Source organism: Leucoraja erinacea, chromosome 11 (assembly GCF_028641065.1).
Source record: "Leucoraja erinacea ecotype New England chromosome 11, Leri_hhj_1, whole genome shotgun sequence".
NCBI lineage: Eukaryota > Metazoa > Chordata > Chondrichthyes > Rajiformes > Rajidae > Leucoraja > Leucoraja erinaceus.
In genome coordinates, this window is record NC_073387.1 from 45,695,622 (window position 1) to 45,716,510 (window position 20,889).

Sequence of the window (20,889 nt, forward strand, 5' to 3'; positions counted from 1 at the left end):
CAGAGAAAATAATCCAAGTCTGTCCAACTTCTCCCTGTAGCTGATACACCCTAATCTATGCATCATACTGGTAAATGTCTCTGCACCCTTTCCAAGGCCTTCACATCCTTCCTGCAATGGAGTGACCAGAACTGAGCGCAATACTTCAAATGTGGCCTATAACACTGTTCACGACTTCCTGGCTTTTATACTCAATGTCATGACAATAATCAATAGGTGCAGGGGTAGGCCATTCGGCTCTTCCAGCCAGCACCGCAATTCAATGTGACCATGGTTGATCATCCCCAATCAGTACCCCGTTCCTGCCTTCTCCCCATATCCCCTGACTCCACTATCTTTAAGAGCCCTATCTAGCTCTCTGTTGAAAGTATCCAGAGAACCGGCCTCCACCACCCTCTGAGGCAGAGAATTCCACAGATTCACAACCCTCTTTGTGAGAAAAAAAGTGTTTCCTCGTCTCCGTTCTAAATGGCTTACTCCTTATTCTTAAACTGGCCCCTGGTTCTGGACTCCTCCAACATCAGGAACATGTTTCCTGCCTCTAGCATGTCCAAACACTTAACAATCTTATATGTTTCAATAAGATATCCTCTCATCCTTCTAAACTCCAGAGTGTACAAGCCCAGCCGCTCCATTCTCTCAGCGTATGATAGTCCTGCCATCCCGGGAATTAACCTTGTAAACCTACGCTGCACTCCCTCAATAGCAAGAATGCCCTTCCTCAAATTAGGGGAGCAAAACTGCACACAATACTCCGGGTGTGGTCCCACTAGGGCCCTGTACAACTGCAGAAGGACCTCTTTGCTCCTATACTTGACGACTCTTGTTATAAAGGCCAACATGCCATTCACTTTCTTCACTGCCTGCTGTACTTGCATGCTTACTTTCATAGACTGATGAACAAGGACCCCCAGATCCTGTTGTACTTCCCCTTTTCCCAACTTGATGCCATTTAGATAGTAATCTGCCTTCCTGTTTTTGATACCAAAGTGGATAACCTCGCATTTATCCACATTATCTGCCATGCATCTGCCCACTCCCCCAACCTGTCCAAGTTACCCTGCATTCTCATAACATCCTCCTCACAGCTCACACTGCCACACAGCTTTGTGTCATTTGCAAATTTGCTAATGTTACTTTGAATCCCTTCATCCAAATCATTGATGTATATTGTAAATAGCTGCGGTCCCCCACTAGTCACTGCCTGCCATTCTGAAAGGGACCGTTAATCCCTACTCTTTGTTTCCTGTCTGCCAACCAATTTTCTATCCATGTCACCACTCTACACCCAATACCATGTGCCCTAATTTTGCCCACTAATCTCCTATGTGGGACCTTATCAAAGCAAGCATGCCATATGCTGTATTTACCACTATCAACTCTTGGTGCCATTTTCAGGAAGAATTATAACGCTACAGTGAAAGGATTGCACAGTGAAGCCAGTAAATTGCTCTCATGGGGGACCAATGTGGATAGGGTGCCACATGTGGCACTAGTGCATCCACCATCTCCATACACAGCTCCATCAAAACTCCATGGTGCAAGTCATTGTGTGCTGAAAGTTGATTAGATTTTAGTTCCATTAGTTTCTCCAATATCATTTTTATTTCTCTTGTTATTACCCGGTATATTTCACAGATATTTCCATCATTTTCATGTTCTTTAGATACGCTTTCCAGCTCTTTGCCCTCTAGCTGAGAAATGTTCATATTTTAGATTCAATAACAACTGGGGGCCAAAGCCTTGAAATAAATTGCAAATACTTGACTGCTTAATTATTACAGCAATCTGTGAAACTGATATATCAGATGAGCGTTTCCTTGCTCGATCAACAATGCAAAAAGTAATCAACTCACAAGTCATCTTTAGCGGCAGTTTGTCTGTCAGATTTCTTTGTAGGTTTGGGAGGTGTAATGGCCTCTATCGCAGGCTCTTTATAATAATATTTATCTGAAATATTCTGTCGATGTGGTAACCTCTCCTAAAAACATCAAAAAGAATGAGATATTCAGAATTACAGAATAAACCCTTCAGTGAGACAATTTCTGTTAGCTACATAAATTGGCAAGAAAGGAGCTTGAGTTTATGTGGAATTTATTGAAGCTTACTAAGTTATTTCCACATATACATGGTTAGTGTAATTCGTAAACTTAATTGCGTAATAATGTAGCCGCTGATGGTCCTATACTTCTCAATTTGTAAGAGAATATATTTCACAAATAATATCTTACAAAATCAAAGTAACCAGTTAACAGTTAATAATGCAGCTGGTTTTGATAAGTTTAATTTATAACATAATTGGCCAATGACAACAAATATTTAAATAGATGTACATGACTGGAAATAAACTTTGAGTCATTACAGTATATAGTGGCAGATTATTATATCGTTCAAGAAATTGCTCCCTCTAGCCACTAGGTGAAAACAAGGGGTGAGAAGGGGTGTCGTTTTATGCATGGGAGCTCTCCACGAGACATTCAAAGCCTCTCGAAAGATAAATCTTCATAACACACTCTTGATTAATAGTTTCTTTATTGTCGAAGCAAAATAGTAAGATATTCATCCAACCTTCTTCTTTGACTCATACATTTCAACCTTAGTCAAACTCCGTATGTTCTCCGCATGGCTCCGCATGTTGGAAAACTCTAACCTATGGTCGAAAGATATGCCTCTATCCATGCCTCCTCCAAACTAAAACTAAAAAGTTAACGGCTTCTGCGCAAGAATCCCAGCAGCAAACACGCTTCCGACTACGTAATAAATCCCACCCACATAATTACAGGCAGACAAAATTTAAAGGCAAATGTCATAATTTATGACACACAAAATTAAGCCAAATGGCCACTACACAGTATTTATTTGAACAATAAGATTTGTTCATAACTTCCCATTCACAAATATTGCAAATAATTATTCCTATTTGAAATATGGCAATATTTTCTCTTGGTGACATACAGTATGTTTCATGGACTATTTCCTGTATTTTCAGTTTTTATTCAGATTTCCATGTCTGAAATAAGAACAGAAAATACAATATTTTCATTGAGATTTTTAAAGGAATTAATTAATGCAACATTATTTTTGCATTTATTGAGAACAGGTAAAAAACGATACACTAATGAAGAGTTTACATTCTTTCATAATGCTATGAAACATAAGATTTTCATGTCTTTGAATATTCTAACACGTTTCCACAGATGTAAAATAGAAAGTATTCTGACTGCATCATGGCCTGGTATGGCAATTCCATCATACAGGAATGCAAGAGGTTGCAGAAAGTAGTGGCCACAGTCCAGTCCATCACAGGCAAACCCTCCTCTCCACCAAAAGCAACAACATGAGGTGCATCTATTATCAAAGATCACCTTCGGCCACGCTCTCTTCTTACTGCCAGCATTGGCAAAAGATATAGAAACCGAAAGTTGCACACTATCAACTTCAGTAACCACTAACAGTACAACCCTAATTCGACCTCAACAATGAAACACTATGGTTGGACTTTTCTTTTGGAAGTTTTTTCTGATCTATATATAACTTGTTTTTATGAGTATCTGTCTATGTGCCTGTGATAATGCTACAAGCAAGATTTTTCATTGTACCTATATTGCACTGTACTTATATGTGTATGACAATAAACTTGACCCATCTATCCCAAATATTTTGATCAACATAGGGCCTTATTTTTGAAAATAAATTGCTGCAAATCATCTACAGATGATCATTTAGATAATTTGTTCCATTCATTCTTTAATTTTGGATCTCACCGTGTTATATTCTGTAAGATCAAGTACTTCATCTTCATCCCTATAAGAATTAGAGATGGATAATTCAGCTTGCATCAGTTATTCATCTGTTCCTTCTAATATATGTATTTAAAAACAATTAATAAAACACTTCTCATGCAATGAATGAAAGAAATAACTTGAATCTATGATGTCAAAATTCTAGCTGAGTTTACAAAGTGGCATTAGTCAATGTGGGCATGTTGGACTTGTGTAGATGGGGCACATTCATTGGCATAGGCAAATTGAACTCTAATCTTCTAAGTTAAACAAAAAAATAAGGCAAGAGACATTTCAGCTGATGTTGTCCATGTAATTCATCACTCAAGAAAATATATAGTAACAGAATTCTCTTTCATATCATCTTCAATTAAGTATGCATATTAGAGTTGACTTTAAAGCCCTGATCTGAACCCTGTGTGGGAAATGGGCCAACAGGAGCAGGCATGTCAGACAGTTTTATTGTGCTGTCCTCATTTATATCTATTTACATTTTAAATTATGGTTTATTATTTTCTGTTCCTATTCTACTGGATTAACTTCACTGGGACTGTGCACGCATCCTGGCAAAGTTAGCGTGCTGGAGTTTGAGTAATTCTCTGGTGATTTCTTGCTATATTTGCCTTCAATAATTGTGTGCATAAGTCTATCAGAAGCAATGCTGTCGGTGGATAGAAATGTACGCAAGTCAAAATGAATAATACCTCTCGGAATCATGTTGTAGAGCTGTCTGGCTTTCTTTGGCATTTTTGTTGCCAGGAGTCGGATGAGCCACAGGTGGAAACATGTTTGGATTGATTTTATAAAGAAGGTTTTTGTAATGCTGTAAATAAGATTAAAACATAACCTATTAGTGAAGTTTCACTTTAGAAAGCATTTGAATCCTTGAGAATGTAAAATTATATTGTGATCACAGAAGACTACAAACATAACCTGTTTTCTTTAAGTCCACCCTTATAAACAAAACATACACAAATTAAAATAAGCCTTTCTATCTTGTCACATTAAACTGTACTTAATTGTACAATATCCGACGGTGTTCGAATGAATGTAACAAGAATATCAGAAGCCATTAGTTATGTGAATTTCTTCACTATTTTTTTGTCACCATTCAAAGGGTAATCAGCATTAAGTAACCTTTTGTGCAGGAAAAATAAGATTGAATCTGTATCTAGTGTTATTTTATAAAACTGGCCCTGTCCCTTTTGGGTTTTTTGCATCTGCATGTTGGGGCTTAGAGCTGTTTGATACTGCAGTTCCACATGTACTGGGGGCAATTTAGAACAAGAATTATGAAATTACTTCCAGATCTGCTGAGTTAGACATATCATTTATTTGTGTAATTTCTATTTTACCAATGCAGATCTGCATATATCTTAACAACAAAATATTTGAAACTCCAGAGAATCAAGAGATTACAGATGCTGGGATCTTGACCAAAAACAAAGTGCTGGAGAAATTCACTGGGCCAGACAGCATCTGTGGAGGGAATGGACAGATGATGTTTTGAGTCAAACTCACATTTCCCAATTAAGAACAGGATATTTGATTTATCGTGGAACTGTAGAATCTGTATGTAACTTTATTAATGCTATATTATTCGGTAAGATTTTTGGGACGCCAGACCATTTCTGAGTTCTCTCAGGAACGCTCTCAAGTATATATTGAAATAAACGGACTATTTTGAGAAACAACCCTGCTGTATGAGACTTTCTTTGTATGCTGTTCCTATCTGAACCAGAATTGAGAGGGAAACTGAGCCCACATGAAAGCCAGATTCAGAGTGTAGGACAAATAAACAAATGTATCCAACAGGAGACAAAGTTGCAGGAGAGAGGTGGGATAGGGGCAAAGTCTGATAAAGCTTGGCACCTGATCGAGCTCAAAGATAGCGGAGTCAAGGGATATGGGGAGAAGGCAGGAACGGGGTACTGATTGTGGATGATCACCATGATCATAGTGAAGGGCAGTGCTGCCTCAAAGGGCCGAATGACCTACTCCTGCACCTATTGCCTATTGTCTCACCGGACACAGGTGAGTTGGCGGGATGGGGTTGATTGACAAGAGTGGAATTGGTGACAAAGATTAGAGAAGAAAATGAGAGAAAACGGTCTGATAAGGAAGAGTGTCAAAATATAAAGCCGAAAGCAGGGACATGGTAGCAGGGGAAAGATAAAAGGGAATTGGGAAGGGTGAGAGATGAACATATAGGAAGGAGGGCAATTGAGCAGGATGACTGGGGTGATGGGAGAAATGTGTGCACACTGGAGTGAGGGGCAGGGGAAGGAGAGGTGTTATTGAGAGATACTCCTTGAAATTGGAGAATTCAATGTTTACCCCATTGGGATATAGGTTACGCAAGGTATACAAGGTATTCCATTTTAAACCATGTTCTCTATCTTTACTGATATAATTGACATGGCTTTTACTATGGGAAGTCATTTTATTGAACAAAGGAATGTTAAGCATCACACAAGGAGAATATATTGTACTGTGTATTGCCCAGCTTTCCATATACTATGCAGGAAGAATTTGAGACAAGCTGTTGAGATGTACAAGTAGATGCATGTCACATACCTAATCATTGCTTAAAGAAATATATTACAAGAAAGGAAGACTGGCCTTCATATTTCTGTTGTGCCTTTATAATTTCAGGACATTTATAAAACCTTATATTAACTAATTGCTGTAATGTGCAGAAATCTGGGCAACATGCGTGCTTATTTTAACTAGAACTAGAGACATTGATTAAGGTAAGGGGAAGAGATTTAAAGCAAAGCTAAAAGGGAGCTTTTGCACTCATAATGGCAAAAGACTGCTTGAGAGAGTAGTGAAATCAGAGTTGCTGACAGCATGTAAGAAGTATCCACGTGAGCACTTAAATTGTCTAGGTTATGGAAGGTCATGGGCCTGGTGCTGGAAGATGCGATTAATGCAGATGGGTGCATTGGTTGGCATTGACATTGTGGGTTGAATGGTCTGTTTCTATGCTGTATAACTCTAATGAAAACCTCTAATGGAAACCTTTAAATGAAACATGTGGGAAAAAATACAATAAATAACAATTAAAATAGCTTTTATGAATAATTAAGGATATGATTAATTTCCTACCCTTTTGAGCACTTCGTAAATATCAAAATCTACATTTTCTAGTGATTTGTCATCCTTGACTTCAGAATAGGTGTCATTAATAATAGCCAAAAACACATTCTGTAAGAAAACATATCATTCGGACAGTACACTCTGCACTTATTACACACAGTCAGGAGTAAGACTATTTGTATTTAACAATGTTTACTTTAAAATAGAATTATTATAGAGCATCACATCCATAATTAAAACATCACACACTATCAATCTTAAGTAATGATCTGCAGTTAGATCCATTTTAATAAATTCTAGGAGCAGAATTAGGCCATTCAGTCCATCAAGTCGACTTCTCCATTCAATCATGGCTGATCTACCTTTCCCTCTCAACCCCATTCACTTGCCTTCTCCCAATAACACCTGACATCCTTACTAATCAATAATCTGTCAATCTCCACCTTAAAAATATCCATTGGCAGCCTCCACAGGCACACTACCCTCTGACTAAAGAAATTCCTCCTCATCTCCTTTCTAAAGTTACGTCCTTTTATTCTTAGGCTATGGCCTCAGGTTCTAGACTCCCCCACTAGTGGAAACATCCTCTCCACATCCACTCTATCCAGGCCTTTCAATATTTGGTAAGTTGCATGGGTAGCATGGAATCGTAAAGTTTGTATCTCTGTGTAGTGTGCCCAGTTTGCTGTGCATCTAAGGTTAGAAGAAGTCAGATGCTGCACTACTGCCATTGACACACATCATTGAAATTATACCATCTTATAAAGCTTTCTTCTGAGATTTATCATAATTCACATAGACAACCAGTAAAATGTAATGTGGTCATATAAAATCTGTGCATGATGAATGAACTGCCAAAAATATCCAAGGATGTCTACTGACCATGATCTTCTATCTGGATGTTTCTATCTATTCCACTACAGAAACGGTACCAGACTGTGCTACTTGGTGCCATCTGCACTATATGTACATTTGAACAAAGTTGTAGTTTTTCCTCACACTGTAAAGGCCACTTTCTTACTATTTTAGTGGCAATATTATCATTGATGCTTTCATTCTGCAGGATAATTGATGGTCCTCAGAGAGTGGTCGCAATCCTTTAGCAGCAATGGTTCATGTACACGGCAGTGGTGAATCTCTGGAATTATCTGCCACAGAAGGTAGTTGAGGCCAGTTCATTGGCTATATTTAAGAGGGAGTTAGATGTTGCCCTTGTGGCGAAAGGGATCAGGGGCTATGGATAGAAAGCAGGTACGGGACACTGAGTTGGATGATCAGCCATGATCATATTGAATGGCGGTGCAGGCTCGAAGGGCCGAATGGCCTACTCCTGCACCTAATTTCTTTGTTTCTATGTACCCAATTCTAAATCTCCACACAGTAGAGCAGGGGTTTGCTGAAGCGTATGCTACTTTCCAAGTTTCCCTTGAGTGCACTGTAAGGATTTGAAGCAACAATCTGCTCACGGAATTTAATGATATATGAATAGAGAATTAGACAGCCATTTTGGAATAGAAGATACTGAGCAGATGTTATTACTGACACTTCTCCGGGTATATGCTGAGGCATTTGGTTGGGATCACTTACATAAAGTTTTACCTGCACATGGGACCTTTCAGGACACTAAAGCACGTCTTAACCAATTCTTGGACAGCCTCCTCTTCATGTTAGATAGCTTCTTTAAATGTCATTGTTACCAATCACTTTCACTGTTCCTTTACTGATAATGTCCCCTCCATCATCTGCCTGGTCTCCCTTCTCATAATCTACCTGATTTTATCTAAATTCCTTGACCATCCTTATAATCTGCCTGAGCAGCCCCTATTCATCACGAGATCCTCTCTTTGACCAACACCTTTCTGTGAAACCTCTCATCTTTTTCTTCCACTATCACCCAGCCCACATAATATAACTCTCTCATACTTTCTCTATTCACACTGCAGGAGTGTTTAACTCCTTCAGGAACAGGCTAGCCTGCTGTGCACAATGCATAAGGCCTTGTGGCTGAGGCCCTCCAGTGGACAATACAAGACCTGTTTGTAGGCCATGTTTCTGCAGCCTACATCAAAAACACGAATCCAGTAACATTTGAGTATTGCATGCTCTGTAAACTTTGAAATAATGCTATGTCATATGATTGGTCATATGAATCAATGCTAACCACCGTGAATGGTTAACAAAGGTCGTACCTAGAAAAAGGGGATGAGGAGGAATTTCTTTAGTCAGAGGGTGGTGAATCTGTGGAATTCATTGCCACAGAAGGCTGTGGAGGCCAAGTCAACGGATATTTTCAAGACGGATTCTTAATTGGTACAGGGTTATGGGGAAAAGGCAGGAGAATGGGGTTAAGAAGAAAGATAGATCAACCATGATCAAATGGCGGAGTAGACTTGATGGGCCGAATGGCCAAATTCTGTTCCTAGAACTTATGAATGTATTGTGGCGGCTCCTAAGGGTCGTGCCATTATACTGCCGAACCCCTCGGCACAGGAGTGGTGCAGTCCGGAGGCGGTCCTTAGCCAGAGGGTATAAAAGGCAGGGTTTGGGTGCCATCGACTTTTGTCCTGGACATGGGGGGCCGGCCGGAGGCCGTGTCGATTGACCGTTTAAAGCCGGCGCACCTGGACATTGACCAGCCGGTGCTGGTTGCTCAACCTCGGCCCCGAGGGCCCCCCCCCCTCACGACTCCCTCCACCTGTCACTCCACCTGTCCTCCCGCCGGTCCCTCGACCTGTCCCTCCACCTACGCTACCGCAAGCCCCGGGATCTGCTGACTTCCGCACGCGGGCCGGCCGGGTCGTGCGCCCGCCGGTGCGTTTTGTGCCTCTGGTTCTGGGGGGGGGTCCTGTGGCGGCTCCTAAGGGTCGTGCCATTATACTGCCGAACCCCTCGGCACAGGAGTGGTGCAGTCCGGAGGCGGTCCTTAGCCGGAGGGTATAAAAGGCAGGGTTTGGGTGCCATCTTTTCCTGGTTTCGGCTTCCCCTGAACCGGGAGGAATTAAAGTAAAGTGCTTCTCAAACTTCGGACTACTTGCCTCATTTTGAGACCCACGCACTACAGTATGAACATATCCATGGAAACAAAAGAGATCATTTCTATTTTCCTTCATTTCTTCTCCAATGTTGACACAATTTCTGGCGTTTCTACTAATCAGGAAATGAATCGTACTATTTCAATTTTCTCCCTCTCATTTTCCCTTTCCTTAATGAAAGGTTAAATGTAATTGAGACAGAACAATGTTTTTGATCACAACTGTTGGAAACCGTTTGGTTTAATCGCTCTCTTTCATACTGAAAAAAAAAATCTTGTTTCATAAACAAATTGTTTTTCAAATCTGTTTGTGTATTTGTAATTCCTCATACTAGGCAGATTTCTAAGAAATCTGCACTGCAACCATTATAAAGAATGCAGAAGAGGTGATGTGGTTGAAAATGACTTGGAGCCAGAGCAAAAATATTAAAAAAAAATTGAAGACTAGGCATTTCAATTTGGTTCCCCATTCTTACACCAATTGCCTGATCTTGGTCTCCCACGGTCAGTGTGAGTGCAATTGCAAACTCGAGGGCATGAACACAGAATGTTCTTATTTCAGGTAACCTCTTGGTCCCTCTTTTAACATTGATCCTCGCACTCACACCCTTCCTTCCCACAATATGCTGTCTCCTCTCACCTCCCAAGCCTTTCCTGACGTCCACTGAACGAGGGCTATATGTATATATGTATGTAGTTTATTTGTTTATACTATTCTTATAACAAATGTAAAGCACCAACGAGAGTTGTTTTTTAAATGTGCTATATAAATAAATGTGACTTGATTTCCTTCTACTCCCCTCTGCCCACTGTTCCCATTTACCCACTTCACCTCCCTTATATTACTCACCAACAGAACAAAGAATAAGCAGAATACGAATGTGATGAAGTAAATAGGTCCAAGGATTCTGTTTGCTTCTTCAATCTCACTAAAATTAAAATCTCCGAGTATAATCCTGAACTGTGTAAAACTGCAAAAATTATATATATTTTTAAATCAAACAAAATCAAACTTTTAGTAAACAAAATACAAGTTGATTTATTCATGTCAAGACCAACTAACTATTATTTATACCATTGCTTTAGTATGCAAAAACAAGATGAATTTCTGTAACTTTTCTTTTACTGTTCCCAGGTTTTACTTTATCTTATTGGTTTGATTATGTATGGACAATACAGACCTTGGATCTGTTTAGAAATAATTTTGTTATCACTGCTGATTTTGTAACCATGGAATTGATCAGCCTATGTACATATGGGTGAGGCAGCATCTATGGAGAGAGGAAATAGGCGATGTTTCGGGTCGAGACCCTTCTTCAGACTGATGTCGGGGGGAGGGTGAAGAAAGGAAGAGGTGGAGACAATGGGCTGGGAAGGGGAGGGGAAGGAGGGAGAAAGCAAGGACTACCTGAAATTGGAGAAGTCAATGTTCATACCACTGGGGTATAAACTGACCTAAGCAAAATATGAGGTGCTGTTCCTCCAATTTGCGCCGGGCCTCACTCTGGCAATGGAGGAGGCCCAGGACCGAAAGGTCAGATTCGGAATGGATGGGGGGGTTGAAGTGGCTGAGCCACCTGGAGATCTGAGATATTGCAAACTGAGCGGAAGTGTTGGGCAAAGCGATCGCCAAGCTGGGCTTGGTTTCACCGATGTAGAGAAATTGACACCTGGAACAGTGGATGCAATAGATGAGGTTGGAGGAGGTGCAGGTGAACCTCTACCTCACCTAGAAAGATTGCTTGGGTCTCAACTTTCCAGGTGAGGCAGAGGTTCAGCAGCAGAAACTGGAGACTAGTCAGGATTGAGGGAAAGATGAAGGGAGCAAAGTACAGAGATCCCTGATGAAAACCTGCTGCAGAGCGTTCTGGACCTCAGCCTGGGGCAGAGGTTCACCTTCCAATGGGACAACGACCCTAAGCCAAGACAACGCAGGATTGGCTTTGTGACAAGTCTGTGAATGTGCATGACTGGCCCAGCCAGAGCCCGGACTTGAACCCGATCGAACATCTCTGGAGGGACCTGAAAATAGCTGTGCAGCGACGCGCCCCATCCAAACTGACAGAGCTTGAGAGGGTTTGCAGAGAAGAATGGAAAAAATTACCCAAATACAGGTGTGCCAAGCTTGTAGCGTCATACCCAAGAAGACTTGAGGCTATAATCGCAGCCACAGGTGCCTCAACAAAGTACTGAGTAAAGGGCCTGAATACTTATGTAAATGTGATATTTCAGTCATTTCTTTTTAATTACTTTGCAAAAAGTTCTTAACACCCGTTTTCACTTTTTAATTATAGGGTATTGTGTGTAGATTGATGATTACATTTTTTTTTAATCCATTTTAAAATAAGGCTGCAACGTAACAAAATGTGGAAAAAGTGAAGGGGTTTGAATACTTTCTGAATGCAATGTGTATTTGTATTTGTGTATTTTTCACAATATGACTCCAGCCTTTATGTGCCAAATTATGGAGAACTTGTTTCTGATTTTCAAAATACTATGTATCACTGCGATTTGTACTTTATCCCATCATCTCATGTAGGTTACTGGTCGATGATTTAATAAAGTCCAAGAAGAAACATTATCTTGAAATAAACTGCAAAAGTACTGCAAATAAACAGTTGCCCATCAGTATGTAAAAGGGGAAGTTGCCACGTGAGTGAGAATTTTTCACCAGATCTGATAAAGGAAGCTGCCACATATTTCTATGTAATATTCTCTTCCTATGTAATAAATCACTGGAAGGACCAGTGATGCAATTACGTTATATTTCTACCAATCAATAAGTGATTTGATTAAGTCATATCCACTTTTCTGACCACTCAACCACAGAAATTAAGAAACAGAATATTTAAGTAAGGTTTTATAACTATTATATGCAATATTTATGTAATGGGATTTTAGTACATACATGCAGCTGCCAAAGGTGTGAAAACCGTCTACCTGGGTGCCAAAGATAAGGTAGCCTAACTGAGCATATCCAAAAAACACTATAAAAAACATAACAGCAAATCCAATGATGGCTTTGGCACAGCGAGAGAGAGTTGTTGCTAGTTGTGTCATAGTCATATTGAAACTGATATATTTGAAGATCTAGAAAAAACAAATTCAAAATTGTAAATGTAGCATCTTCAAATTGATTTTCTTTTCTTCTGAGAAAAAGATTCTCACAACATATCCTTAAAATATAATCTCCATTACCATTAATTGCTACATTTATATCATATTAACTTGAAAAGCCTATAGAATTAAAAAACAAAATTTGCAGTGTATTAATGGAAAATTGTTTTCTATCTATGTCATGTGGAATTCACCAGATCCATTTCACACATTTGTCATAAGTGTGAAAGTTCACCATAGTGATATTGTTCCACATAACTTTAAAAATATTTAATTGTTGCAGTTTGTGGATATTAATAGCTTTACTATGATTTATTGTTCATCTCTAAATGCCTGGAACTGGAGTTAGGGATGAATAATCAATCCTTTCAATTATTGTTTTGGAGTCACATATAGGCCAGATTCCTGTATGGAGAATTTCTTGGATTTCTACAACAATCATATTGTTTCATAGTTAATGTTACCGAGATTATTTTTTCAAATTCTAATTTCATTAAATTATTTGCTTTTTAAAATTTGGTAGCATGGTGGGATGCACACAGTTATCTCTGGATGCTAATCCATAATTTAACTACTATGCCATAAGACACAACATTATTATTAAACCAGCCAACCTCAGTGCCGTAGCAATACTCTTATCTTTGAATTGGAAGTCCTGAACTTAAGTTATTTTCTAGAAATATGAGCACATAATTTCAACCAATATATGTGGTGAGGGTGTTGCATTTTCAGAATGTTTTGTTTTGGTTAAGACATTAAACCAAGGTTTTTTCAGTCTTCTTGGGTAGGGAGTTCCATAGCAACATCTGAAAACAGCAAGTGGCTTAGAGTCACAAGGAATTGCAGAGGCTGGTTTACAAGAAAAGACCCAAAGTGCTGGAGTAACTCAACCGGTCAGGCTGCATCTCTGGGATCATGGATAGGTGACATTTCAGGTCAGGTCCCCTCTTCAGACTGGTTGTGGTAGAGTGGGGCAGAAAACTGGATGAGAAGTGGGAACAGGACAGCTTGGCAAGTGAGATGGATACAGCCGGGGGGTTGTTTGAGAGATGGTTGGACAAAGACCAGAGATGATAAGACAAAAAGTGTGAAATAGGGATAGTATCGGTACAAATTGTGAAGCCAGAGGAAGGAATATAGGTGGAAGATGGTGGAAGAGTGAAACATGGGTGCAGATCCAGGTTGAGAACAGGGAAGCCTCATACTGGCAATGGAAGAGGCCCAGGTCAGAAGGATCAGTATGGGAATGAGTTAAGAACCGGGAGATCCAGCAAACCTTGATGGACCAAGTACAAGTATTGGGCGCAACAGTCGACTAGTCTATGTTTCGTCTCACTGATGTAAAGGAGACCACATCGGGATCACCAAATGCAATATATATAAACATATATCTTCTGCTGATGCAGAGGATAATACCTGTGGAAGGGGTGATTTGAGTGGGAAGGGATGAGTGATCCAAGGAGTTGCGGAGGGAGCAGTGGGGTCACGCTGAAGGTGGCAGAAATACCAGAGATTGATGTGTTGGATGTGGAGGCTGCTGGGATGAAAGGTAAGGACAAGGGGAAATCTATCCTTGTTCCATCTGGGGGGTGGGGGGGTGAGGTGATAACTGAACCACAGGACACAGGTGAGGGATCCATCTATAACTGCTGGAGGGGTAACCACATTTACCAAAGGAAGAGGCCCTAGAATGGAAAGCCTGATTTTGGGAGCAGGTATGGCAGAGAAGAAGTAATTGAGAGCAGGGGATAGTGTCTTTGCAAGAAGCAGGGTGGGTGGTGTAGTCCAGATAACTGTGGGAGTTGATGGGTTTGTAGTGGACATCAGTTGATAGTCTGTCCCTTGTGATGGAGACAGAGAGATTAAGAAAGGTGAGAGAGGTGTCAGAGATGGTCTAAGTGAATTTGAGGTCATCGATCTAGTGGAGAAAGAGATGGGGGATGGTGCCAGTGTACGTTTGGAACAAGGAGTGTTTGACGTAACCAACAAAATGGCAAGCACAGGTGACCTAAATGTGTTCTCCTTTAACACAGCAGTGACTATACTTATACAAATTAATTGGCTTTAATGTGCTTTGATATCTCCCGAGTTCATGAGCACAGTAATTCGAATACGTTCTTTACTGATGGTAAACTTTGTTAAAATTAAGCCAATCAGTTATTCCAGAATCTGAAATTTACAAACATGTTACTTGATGTCTGATTGAACTTAGGGATTTCCGAAGAAAGCAGTGGTCTGAGGTTGGTCAGGGTTACATTAAATAAGTTTAACATCGGGATGCTAGACTATCTAGAAATAAATAAGCGTGCTTGAATATTAATTTGTAAAATCTCTTCAAAGAAAATGTATTGAAAAATACCTTTATCCATGCAATGAAAACAGTAAATGCAATTATGATATTATACCGATTCTGCCAGTAAGCCAAAAAATAGAGGTTTGGATATGAATTAGAGTTTTTCAGAAGGTTCAGTAGTAATGCGTTTACTTTTATAGTACGATAGATGTTGAAAAAAATGGCTACAATAGAGAGCTGAGGGAGAAAACAGATGTAATTAAATCAAAACTGAAGATGATTTTAAAATCATTGCTTTTAATAATATAAAACTATCACAACTTTCTAGACTTAAAATAAGGCAAGGAGCACGACTTGGGATTGCAATACCAAACATTTTCAGAAGTAAAAGAATTAATGTTACAATATCACCAAGATTATTTTGTTGCAGTTAATCAGATAAATGATGGGTGATCCAGTTAAAGTTTGTATTATGTTGGTTTCCATGAGGGAAAGACAGGAAGTATTTCAGTTGGCCAGGAAACTCAGAGCAATCAGTTGATCGATATCAAAGGGAAAATATTCCAACTTGAAATCACACCTTGTGTGAAGGGAGATGGCCGTGGTAGTCAGAGGTGAATCATCGCAGGCTTGAACATCACTGCAGGTATTTGTCACAACAGTGGCCCGGGACCAACCATTTGCAGCTGCTTCACCAATAACTTTCTTCTCACCAGGCCAGAAGTAAATATTCATTCTTGATTACAAAACATTTATTTCCATTTAGCAAGTGAGGCAGTCCATGAATGCATGCAGCAAGGTACAGACAATATTAAAGTTTGCACTCATGAATGGCATTAACATTTGCACAAAGTGATTATCACCTTAAACAAAGGGATCCAGGGAGAGTTAGCTGACTGAATTTAATGAAATTCTCAAGATTATTAAACAGCATAAATACAGTATCGTCATTAATCTAACAAAGTAAGATATTGAAGCAGGGATTTAAACACTGAATATAATGCATCTCCTTCAAAAGGACATGCACAGCAAGAACTCATGGAATGTCCAGTCGTGACATGTTTTATCTGAATGAAATGTGAAGAGTTAATAAACAAATTATTCAAATTAAGAATAGTCAATTTCTTCCCAGCTGTTATCAGGCAACTGAACCATCCTATCACTAAATGGAGCGTGGTCCTGAGCTACCATCAACCTCATTGGAGACCCTCAGACGATCTTTAATTGTACTTTACTGAACTTTATCTTGCACTAAACATTATCGCCTTTATCCACATGGGGGGGGCAGATATCCACCATCTGCCCCCCCCCCATATCTGACTGACCTCCTTTCCCCCTACCAACCCTCACAATCCCTCGGATCCACATCAGCCGGTCTCCTCTCCATCCACAAATCCAAGCTCTGCAGTTTTGGGGACAGAGCCTTCTCCAGGGCAGCTCCCAGGCTCTGGCACTCCCTCCCCCAACTGATCCGCAATTCTGTGTCCCTCACCATCTTCCAGTCCCGCCTCAAGACCCATCTCTTCACCTCTGCCTATCCTTAGCCCCACGTCCCCCTCCCTTTCCATCTGTGCTTGAATTGCCTCATATTGTGTTTTGAATTGAATTCTGTCTTTAATTTGTGTACTAGTCATGTCTCTATTATTTATTTCATTCCGCTTACATGTTTTTCCTCTACTTGCTAAATTTTTGTAAGGTGTCCTTGAGACTCTTGAAAGGCGCCCATAAATAACATTTATTATTATTATTATTATTAGAATAGAATAGAATAGTTTCTTTATTGTCATTGTAACATGGGCCATGTACAACGAAATTTAAAATGTCAGCCAGTCAGTGCAGTATTCAAACATTTCTAAAGCTAACGAAACATCCACGGTAAAATAATAAAGATAAGCAAATAAATAAAAAACACAGACAAAGCACGCATACACACCCAACCCTCCATCCTTCTGTCGATTTCACCGTTATCACAGTCCCTTAGTCTGTATCGCCCCTGCGTTCCTTGGCGGCCACATTTAGTGCTTTTATAGCAGTGGGGTAAAAACTGTTTTGTAGTCTATTTGTCCTTGTCCTTGTGGATCTGTACCGTCTGCCTGACGGCAACAGTTCAAACAGGGAGTGTCCGGGGTGGGAGATGTCCTTTATTATATTCTGGGTTTTTTTGGTGCAGCGGGAACTGTGTAGGTCCTCCAAGGTAAGGAGAGGGCAGCCGACAATCCTCTGGGCGTTGTCCTGTATCTGTGGACGGCTTGATTGTAATCATGGATAGTCATTTCACTGACTGGATAGCACACGTCTAAAAGCTTTTCACTGTACCTCATGACAATAAACTAAACTAGTTTCAGTCACATGGAGTGAAGGTATATGTAACATTGTCTGACTTGGAACAAGAGAATGCTAGAGAACCCATTCTGGTGAGAATTAGTGGTGCAGAACAAGTACATCCATGCAGGAAGAGAAACAATTTGTTTGAGGCAACAGAATGTGATGCCAATTGCTCACGGCTATTTCAGAAGTGTTATGAATGTATAGGCGAAGGCACTAAAGAAGGTGAAAAGTGAGTCAAGGATAGAGAAACTTAGTTGGGTGAAACAGAGGCAAACGGAAAACGACCCTGTTTGGGCATTATGGGGAAGAGGACATGGTAAAAACAGACTAAGCAAGCGTGACATGTAAATACAGATATTTTCTTTAATTTCTGCTTTACCTCATGCATTTGAATCCTAGTGTTTAAACTTCATGAATGCCAATAATTGAATTGAATTGAATCCTTTATTTGTCATTCAGACCTTTCGGTCTGAACGAAATGTTGTTGCCTGCAGCCATACATGTAATAATAACAACACACAATAAACACAAATTAACATCCACCACAGTGAGTTCACCAAGCACCTCCTCACTGTGATGGAGGCAAAAGTCTTAGAGTTACTGTCTCTTCCCTCCTCTTCTCCCTCTGCGCTGAGGCGATACCCCACCGGGCGATGGTAAGTCAGTCCCGCGGTTCAAGCTCCGCGGCCCGGGGGTGGTCGAAGCTGCCGCCCTCCAGTCCAGCGGACGCAGCTGTTGCCACGGGAGCTCCGGAAAACAGGCATCAGCCTGTGACCTGCGAGCTCCCGACGATGTCGTCCACTGGCCCGCGGCCGAGCCCCGGATTCAGGTCACCGCTGCAAGAACGCCGCCTCAGCCACCGTCTCCGCACCGCCCACACGGGAGCGTCTCAGAGCCCACACGGGAGTCTCAGCCCCGCACCGGGCCGCCCACACGGGAGCGTCTCAGCCCCGCACCGGGCCGCCCACACGGGAGCGCATTCCAGCCGAGAGCCGGGCCGCCCACACGGGAGCGTCTCAGCCCCGCACCGGGCCGCCCACACGGGAGCGCCTTCCAGCCGGTAGCCGGGCCGCCCACACAGGAGTGTCTCAGCCCCGCACCGTCCACCCTCACCGGAGCGCCGAGTCGTGCCGCTGCCCGAACATTGCCGCAGCTCGAAGACGGCCAGCCTCGCGTTGGTAAGTGCTGGCTGGCTCTACCTCCGGAGCCTCGAGGTCGGTCGCAGGTTGGAGGCCGCCAGCTCCGCCATTAGGCCTCAGCTCAGGCGGGGGAAGAGAAGGGGGATACAACAGAAAAGTCGCATTCCCCCGAAGGGAGAGACAGAAAGCCCTGTTTCAGCCCCCCCCCCCACACACATAACACCACCCAATAACCAAAAGTTTAACTGAACTAGACAAAAAAAACAACACAAAAAAGTAAAAACAGACCGACTGCAGGCGAGCCGCAGCCGTTTCACAACGCCGCCACTTCCGCAATAACATACTAATAAAAGATGTGCGACTGGAACAGTAGGCACTTCTGTATTGTTGTATTTTATATTGCAGCAGTAAATCTTTCTACATCTGATAAGTTAGTAGAATTAAGGACATTATGAATTGAAGCACAAAATATTTTCTTTTCAGATCAAATGATACTGACCAGAACAATGAAAAAATCCAAGAAATTCCAAAATCTCTTGAAGTACGAGAGCTTTCTGCAGTACAACTCTACGCCTTCTTGGATTACATAGTTGAAGATGAAGACACAAAAAATGACTTCACAGACAGCCAGAAAGTAGTCAAATTTTGAAACATATCTTAGGAGTTTGACTGTGTAAATTTCAGAGGAAGTGACAGCTCCACCTGATGCAGGGAATTCCACCAAAAGCCTAGTTTGCAAGAAAGCAATAAGATTAAATTATTATGGATTTACTAAAAACGTTTTTATTTATTTGATATTTAGATTTGTAATATTCTGGCATGAAAAATCAATTAACAATATTTTACATATTCTTGCTACTATTGAGATTGACACTTGTTATATATTAAAGTTAACTAAGTATTGGTAGACTGAGCTTACATTTTGCATGGACAGTTAATTAAGTGTAGTTTGCAAATAAGCGTCTTTGTTACGAAGGTATGCTCACAAAGTAATCAGCAGGAAAAGAACAAAATCAGAGACAAAAACAATGGCCTTGAATTTCCTGCGAGCTGAGAGCTGCCCATGCTACAATACCACCAAGTTCCCATTTATCTGTAATGGAAGTTTCAGTGGCAACTTGATGTCCAAAGCCTTTTCTGACTTGATTGGTGAAGCCATATGGAATCAGCAATCAAAGCTCATGGTGGTCCCTATACAATCTCTATCCATGGAAATGCATTGACAACATGTTTAGTTGAACTGTTTTTCAAAGATATCACAGAATGTGAATGAGTAAATTTGCAAGTTTGCACGAGTAATTAAAAATTATAAAAATGGTTTAATATGACCTCTCTCCATCACAGCTGTTACTCTACATTGAAATGGATGGAGTTGCTGAACTCACGCAACTTAGATCCGGGGCAAATCTTCCAGCTTAATTGTTGAGAAACTGATGAAAGTCAGCACTTCAACTGGATTCTGGAGAAAAGTCCATCATTAGAGTACAGTTGGGAAAATGCCATAAAGACGGCGCAGGGGAGCTCTGAAAACTGCCAGTATTTCTCAGGAAAATTCACTACAGTGAATTTTATAAGAATTGGCTATAGTTAAATTCACTACAGTGAATTTTATAAGAATTGGCTATAGTTAAATTGCACATGATGAGATTCATATACATATAGACATAAATGAAATGCAGAAAGTAAATTTTACAAACCTGATAGCACAAAACAAGTTAACATTTGCATTGTAGACACTAAAGTCTACGAAGACAGCTCTGGTCCCATGATCAAGCCAAAGTTTTGATTTGAGGTATTTAATTATCTTGACAGTGGCAGGTTTAGTTTTTTCTAGTTCGATAATATAACCGCCATTTCTGTAGGTACCGACTTTACCCCAGTGCCACAGCTCAAATTCATGATTGGGAGCACTGTATTTCCATCTAGTGGTATTGTGAAAAATATATAAATCAACAAATCCATTGAAGCAACAGAGAGTACCTCTATAGTTGCTCTGATAATATTGATAATAACAAACAATGCATTAGGTCATAAGTGATAGAAGAAGAATGAAGCCATTCGGCCAATCAAGTCCACTCCGCCATTCAATCATGGCTG

At 40.7% G+C, this 20,889-nt stretch overlaps 1 protein-coding gene across 1 annotated transcript in view; it reads right to left on the reverse strand.

Moving 5' to 3' along the window:
* Nucleotides 1-20,889, reverse strand: part of LOC129701752 (polycystic kidney disease 2-like 2 protein) — a 42,225-nt gene that overhangs the window by 971 nt on the left and 20,365 nt on the right. Inside the window, exons 5-13 of the mRNA XM_055643161.1 lie at nucleotides 20,490-20,714; nucleotides 19,292-19,520; nucleotides 15,392-15,562; nucleotides 12,824-13,005; nucleotides 10,766-10,886; nucleotides 6,894-6,992; nucleotides 4,487-4,605; nucleotides 3,765-3,804; nucleotides 1,857-1,981 (exon numbers count right to left, since the gene is read on the reverse strand). Of these exons, the coding sequence (XP_055499136.1) occupies nucleotides 1,857-1,981; nucleotides 3,765-3,804; nucleotides 4,487-4,605; nucleotides 6,894-6,992; nucleotides 10,766-10,886; nucleotides 12,824-13,005; nucleotides 15,392-15,562; nucleotides 19,292-19,520; nucleotides 20,490-20,714 (1,311 nt within the window). The remainder of the gene's footprint in view (nucleotides 1-1,856; nucleotides 1,982-3,764; nucleotides 3,805-4,486; nucleotides 4,606-6,893; nucleotides 6,993-10,765; nucleotides 10,887-12,823; nucleotides 13,006-15,391; nucleotides 15,563-19,291; nucleotides 19,521-20,489; nucleotides 20,715-20,889) is intronic.